The following is a 6,488-nucleotide window of genomic DNA, read 5'->3' on the forward strand; positions in this document are numbered from 1 at the left end:
GTGTTGAATTAGGGCAGTTTATACAGGGACGTTTTGCTTTGTCTTCGCTTCCTTACCATGGCTTTCATGGGGTTTTTTCTGTCTTGCTTCCATTTCACCATGATCTTTACAGGAAAGACTACATTCAAAGAGCCTTTCATCACTATATGAAAGGGAAAGACTACGTTTTTCCAGGTCTCAAGATGTAGTATCTTTTTTACCTCAATCCCCTGTGGCTTTTCTGTCTTGCCACCTTAAGAAACTTTCTTGGCAGTAAACATTTCTGTTTAATGTGTAATGAACACATTCACCTGCAAGCACAACATTTCTCCATGCCTCTTTATACTTTGAGAGCAACACTAAACAGGTATAAACTGAATCCCAGTCAGGACTATTCAACAGTGCTTATTCTCAGGAAAGTACTTTTAAGACTGCATAGGAAATTGTTTTATTTGCTTGGACCCTGTGTAAAACCTACTTCATCTTCCTCTCAGAATTAATCTCACTTTCCCCCCTTATCTGACAGATTCAGCACCACTATATGGTTTGCATTCACCATCGTGAAAAGCAACACAATAACAGCCTCTAGAACATTCAAGTACTTAATTGCAATATTTAAAGTCTAAGTAATGCAAAATTAGTGAAGCAATGAACTCTGTTGCTTCTGAGTATACATGTTTAGGACAAGACTGCACTTTGCACAGGGGTGAAGTCTAACATTGGTGCTTCAAAATCTCTGGACTGGAAGCATAATCCCATATGGAACAGGTACTGATCGTCAAACATGAATGCTTGTCATGGGCTGATGCTAGGCTCCAGGTGGGGAGCAAAGAAATGCTGTGGCAGTAATTGCTAACAACAATAAACATCCAACAATTCATAAGCTTGTCAGTTTCTTCCCCTAACCGTCAATAAGCAAACAAAAAAAAAACTTACATTGTCCTCCTGCAACAGCTTCTTTTTCCTGTGCTCTAACTACCACTCTGTAAGGCAATGACAATTGGTACAGCTTGGTGTAATGGTTAAGAGAAGAAGCTTCTAAATGTGGCAAGCTGGATTTGATCCCCTGCTCTACCACATGTTGGGTGATCTTGGGCTAGTCAGACATGTTGGAAACTGTTCTCATAGAGAAGTTTTTCTCAGAGCTCTCTCTGACTCACCTATGAAAAGCAGGATATAAAAACCAACTCTTATTCTACTAGGAAAGTGCTACAGGGAAACAGTGTCACCCCTCTTCACATGTCCCCATTGCCTTATGGTGTTTCTTTGCCCTATCTACAGTTTCCCCATCTTGCATGCCATTACTCTCAAATCTGCTTTGTTGTTATAGTCTTGGAAAGATTGCAGCAAAGACAAGGTGGCATGCATATGGAAAAGGGAAGTCTACATCTTCCTAGTCCCACCGACTTCAGCATTATTTTTCCTGCTGCAATTACCTGTGATGGTTACCCACAAAGCATTCTTCTGTTCTCAGATGTATAATTACAAGCTTCACATGACTTAATCATGAATAAACATTCCCATGGTAGAGGCATTTTCCTGGCTGCACTGTGTCCCACAGGGCCGGCAGGGGGGCTTCCACAGCGCCCCTCCAGAAGCAACGCAGAGGCTGTTATATTTAGTGATAGTTTTTACAAAAAACAGTTGCATAAAAGTTACATCTAAATTTTCCTTGTATTGAATTAAAGGATTTAAACCAGTGGTCCCCAACCTTTTTATCACCGGTGACCGGTCAACGGTTGACAATTTTACTGAGGCTCGGGGGGGGGGGTAGTCTTTTGCCAAGATACGTTGCCAAAGCTGCCTGAGCCGCTGCTCCACTTGCTTTCACTCCGGCGCTCCTGACTTCCCGCAATCCACTGGGCAGTGCTGCTAGCAGCAGCTGCACAGTGCCATGCCGAGGGGGAGCCCCAGCCAAGACAGCCGCCAAAGAGTACCAAAGGTGAGCTGGTGGCAGAGTGGCAGGGCAGCCCCCAAGGCAGCAGCCAGGGACGAGGATGAGGAGAAGCCGCGGCCTGGTACCAGTCCCCGGACCGGGGGTTGGGGACCACTGATTTAAACAACCCAGTTCAGTTGAATAAAGGGAAAAAAATTAAAGAAACTTTCCCCATGTTTCCCCAAGCCAAACATATTAAGAATGGATGATGGGAACTACTTCAGGGCAGAGATTGCTTCATTTTTATTACTTAAACATCTGGCAAGCATTCATACTTATCATGAAAGTCATAAACAGTCATATGGGGCAATACAAACTTGTTTTTAAAAAAAGATGAACACTAATCCTCTTCAATGAATATGTTTTAATCTTATCTTGGCAACATCATTGGTATCAGTAAGGCTATACTTTTTCAGAAGCCATTCCTCTATTTTATGGAATAGCTTTCCTGAAGCTGTTTGTTAGGAAGGCTTCCCTCTTGAGATTCTGCAAATTCTGCAAGGCAGCATTATTTAGGAGAGCTTTGGACAGTGCCACCTAATTTTACGTACATATGCTTATTAGTTGAATGAATTTTAATGGCATATTGGTTTTATTACTATTAAAACTTGCTTCAAGTCCAATTTCAGAGAAAGGCACACTAAAAATGTTTTGAACAATCAAACTGTTCAAACGAATTGGTCAGCATATGAAGAAATACTGTCTGTAAATGATGGTTTACATATCCTTTTCAACTCTGATTGCTTTTTTAGTCTTTTATATTCTTTTCATTTTAGTAATCCCCCAACCAAAACTTCTGTTTTTAAAGTAATAAGATGAGTTGTCTCATAATCCCACATAAAATTTAAATTGATATATATACAGCTGCACACTCTCAGAAACTAATGAGAAAATTTATAAAATGAAGACCTCTAGGCCAAGTGCCACAAATAGTTTACTCTGAACAAGAAGTCCTCACACTCTGCAGAAGGACTTTACGCATTTTACATCCTGTTCTCATTATTGACTGCCTGTCAAGCTTCAAGCACAAGAGGCAAACCATGCTGGACATCCTCAGTTCCTGCTTTCTTCAAAAAACTGACCATGCCAACCATGGGTGCTCTAGACTGAAGTTAGACTGCAAGCACAGTCCAGCAATTAAATCATCCTTTGTTTTAAATACACAGCCAAGTTCAAAGATTCTGACAGCCCCAGAACACAGCTTTCTGGCATGTTGAACAGACACCTTACTCGCCTGGCACCATATTCAATTTGCCAAATTCCTCCCCCCGCCCCCCAAAAAAATCTGGCGTCTCTAGACCTGTGGAAGCAGACGAAATACACAATGACATCAACCAAGCTGTCGCTGGCTCCTCCCACATACAACGTGTCAAGCACAATTTACAATCCACCCACACTCTGGCCTATGTGCTTCCCTCAAGACACACTGTTCAGTCGCTTTGCAGCTGCACATGAAAAGCACAGGGCAACGCCGAGGGGGCGTCTTCTCTCTAACGGTGTGTGTGTGTGTGTGTGTGTGTGTGTGTGTGTGTGTGTGTGTGTGTGTCAGACTGCCTTGGCCTTCTGGCATCCTTGGCACCGAGATGCAGACATCAAATCTTGTGCCTCAATTTTCTCGCGTCCAGCCTTGGCTGTCCCATTTCAGACTCTCACCTTGAAATGCAACACTAAGGCTATATTGCAGTTATTGTTTTGCTAGTCGAAACGTGTTTTAAAGAAGCACGCCCAGCCTCCCTAAAATATCTACCAGCCCCCTCAGATGCTTTCCATCACTAGCCTATTACCTCATGACATAAGGAAAGCAGTGAGCTAAGGCGCAAAGCTCGACGCTTACCCGCCCACGCAGGCCGACCGACACGGAATGTGGAAAAGATGGAAAAGGTGGAAAAGTACCGAAGAGCAACTACTACCGGCTGCCCGCCCACCCCTCCACCCCTCCACCCCTCCCCACGACGGACGCCCCGCCGACCTGGAAAGGTGCTTCAGGATCTGCTTTTTGATAATGCCCGCCATGGCCTCTGCTCGCCGCTCTCGCCTTCAGGGAAGCAAAGGAGGCTCCGCGTTCGAGCCCCCGGTCCGCCTCTTTCTGCTTGACACCCAGGTACCGAGTCGCCTCCGCTCAGCCTCCGCTCGGCTCCGCCGCCATCTTGATTGCGGTAGAGCCAGCTGATAGACTGGCAAGAGCGGGGAGGAGAAAAGGGCGGCGCCACGCGCCAGGAGCGCCGCCCGCTTTTGCTAGTCAGACAAGACATGCCTGTAAAACACACGGGGTCCGCAGGAGAATCGCTCTTCGCTCGCGATGGGGGACCCCAGAATCTCTGCGGTTCAGCATTCAAAATAAAGGAGAAGGGCCCAGACTTGTTGTGGAAGGTGCACTTGTCAGATTTATAGAGATGGTTCCCCAGTCTATGGGATTACGATGAAAGAGGCCGAAACTGAATGATTATATGTATTGGGTCATTTTGCCACTATGTCCAGACGCGATCCCTTTATAGTTGCTTGATAACTTCTGGGATTCTGCTGAGTTTGTGAGCAGAGTTTTGGAAACTGCAAAACCGGTTTCTAACTTCATGGCCATGTATATCAAAACAATTTTCATAAATCAGATAGATTAAACAGAAGGCCAGCAGTGTTTAACAATATGTATTCCAACATAAACATGCTTCCAACCAATTGAGCCAGCTCTGACTCAAAGGTTTATGCTGCGATAAATTTCATTACTCTTAGAAGTGTTTTGTTGCACTCCTGTTTAATTTTATACATCACAATGGCTACACTGAAAAAGTGAGAAATCCCATTTATTTATTTGTGGATTTATATCCTGCCACTCTCAGCAATGCTGGCGGTGGGTTACAGGTAAAAACTCCGACATTCAATAATATAAACCCGATCCCCCATTACAACTGTAATCCCCAATGTGGCGGCAGATAAAACAGTCACAAAATCCCACCCTCTCCCAAAGTCCCCCCGCAGCTCACATCCTATATGTCCCTGGTGCCATTCTGCTGTTAGCTCCATGGCACCTGCCATGGGGGGAGGGGCTTGCGTATTTACTATACGCAAGGGCTATCAGTACCTCAATCCCTTGCTGGCTAAAGCTTATCTATTAGGAGAAAGCTCCTATGTTTAGGTTGGAGTATTAAATTATTTCTGCACTATGTATGTACACTGAGAACCCACATGGTCTAGTGGTTAAGAATCTCAGACCAAGATTTGGGAAATCCAGATTTAAATCCCTACTCTGCCATGTAAACTTGCTGAGTGATCTTGGGTCAGTCACATACTACCTCACAAGATTGTTGTGAAAATTTTCATTTCAAATTTCTATGCTGCCCTTCCCCAAAGGCTCAGCGTGACTTGCAATATATACTATACATACAATATAATAAAAATGAAATGGAAAGGATAATTATGCAAGCCACCTTGGGTTCCCATTGAGAAATAAGAAAGGTATAAATGAAATAAATATCTTCTTCTTGAAATACGAAACGGTGTTTCTCATTTCTTTTGCTAGAAGAAAGCTTCTGAAATCAGTAAAGTCGCTATTTTTTTTTTTACGTGATGATACATAAGACACCCATGATCTTACTGTGGCCTAGGGCAGTGGTCCCCAACCTTTCTGAGGCTGGGGACCGGCAGGGCAACTGCCCCGCCCGCGAGTGCGCATGCGCGGGGCGCGCATACGGATCACGCATGCGCGGCCAGGCCACGCATGCGTGCATGTGCCATGCACTGCTGGAATTTCGCATGTGCGGCACTTTCGCGCATGCAAGCATGCACAAAAGTGCCGCACATGCGCGATTTCGGCCGTGCATGCGCAGTGCGCGGCGCAGCCCTGATTCCCTCTCCCCACCCTCCCGCAGTAAGAAGCTTCCCGGGCCTCAAGCTTGCAGCCTGGGAAGTCTTTTACTGCGGGGGGGGGGGCGGGGAGAGGGAGCCGCGGCCTGGCACCAGGCCACGACCCCCAGGTTGGGGACCACTGGCCTAGGGGAACCTTTGGGCTTGCTGAAAAATGCTCTTCTGTTAAACCAGGGTTGTCCAATATGATACCAGTACACTTCCCCTTGTTGTTGTTGTTGTTAGGTGCGAAGTCATGTCCGACCCACCGCGACCCCATGGGCAATGATCCTCCAGGCCTTCCTGTCCTCTATCATTCCTCGGAGTCCATTTAAGTTTGCAGCAACTGCTTCAGTTACTCCATCCAGCCACCTCATTCTCACCTGCCAAACTTTTCAGAAAGTGGTTGGGGCCATTGTAAAATTTGGATAAATAATTGTCACAGTTACTGGAAAATCGGGTGGACTGGTAAGTACTCTGTCTTGTAGTTCCATTCTCCTTTCAGGCTGTCTTTACTTTCTCTTTATTCTCCTTTTGTGATGTGATGGTTTCATAGAGCAAGTATTGTTTGGTTCCACTCCCTGTGGCAGCTTTTCTTGGATTGGCACTAACATTGCTCTCTCAAAATTCCAAAGGTACCCACATGCTTAAAAAGATTGGGGATCCCTGTATTAAACTACACTGAGCAGACATACTAGAGTTTAAAGTAGCCTCACTTTAGAGCTCTCCTACAACA

General features: G+C 45.3%; 1 protein-coding gene across 5 annotated transcripts in view; it reads right to left on the minus strand.

The window, feature by feature from the left end:
- The window catches only part of BLTP3B (bridge-like lipid transfer protein family member 3B), a 45,305-nt gene that overhangs the window by 38,394 nt on the left and 423 nt on the right, over positions 1-6,488 (minus strand). For 2 of the 5 annotated variants that reach the window (XR_013231293.1, XM_077339161.1), the window contains exon 1: positions 3,885-4,093. The exons of 1 other annotated variant lie outside the window; for it this stretch is intronic. Coding sequence is in view for 2 of the 4 variants with exons in the window: in XM_077339161.1 (XP_077195276.1) it covers positions 3,885-3,928 (44 nt within the window). In the remaining 2 variants the exon portion in view is untranslated. Of the gene's footprint in view, positions 1-3,884; positions 4,095-6,488 lie in introns of those variants that run through there. 2 more of the 5 variants (XM_077339163.1, XM_077339164.1) reach the window with 2 other exon arrangements.

This window comes from Paroedura picta, chromosome 5 (genome assembly GCF_049243985.1).
Source record: "Paroedura picta isolate Pp20150507F chromosome 5, Ppicta_v3.0, whole genome shotgun sequence".
NCBI classification, from domain to species: domain Eukaryota; kingdom Metazoa; phylum Chordata; class Lepidosauria; order Squamata; family Gekkonidae; genus Paroedura; species Paroedura picta.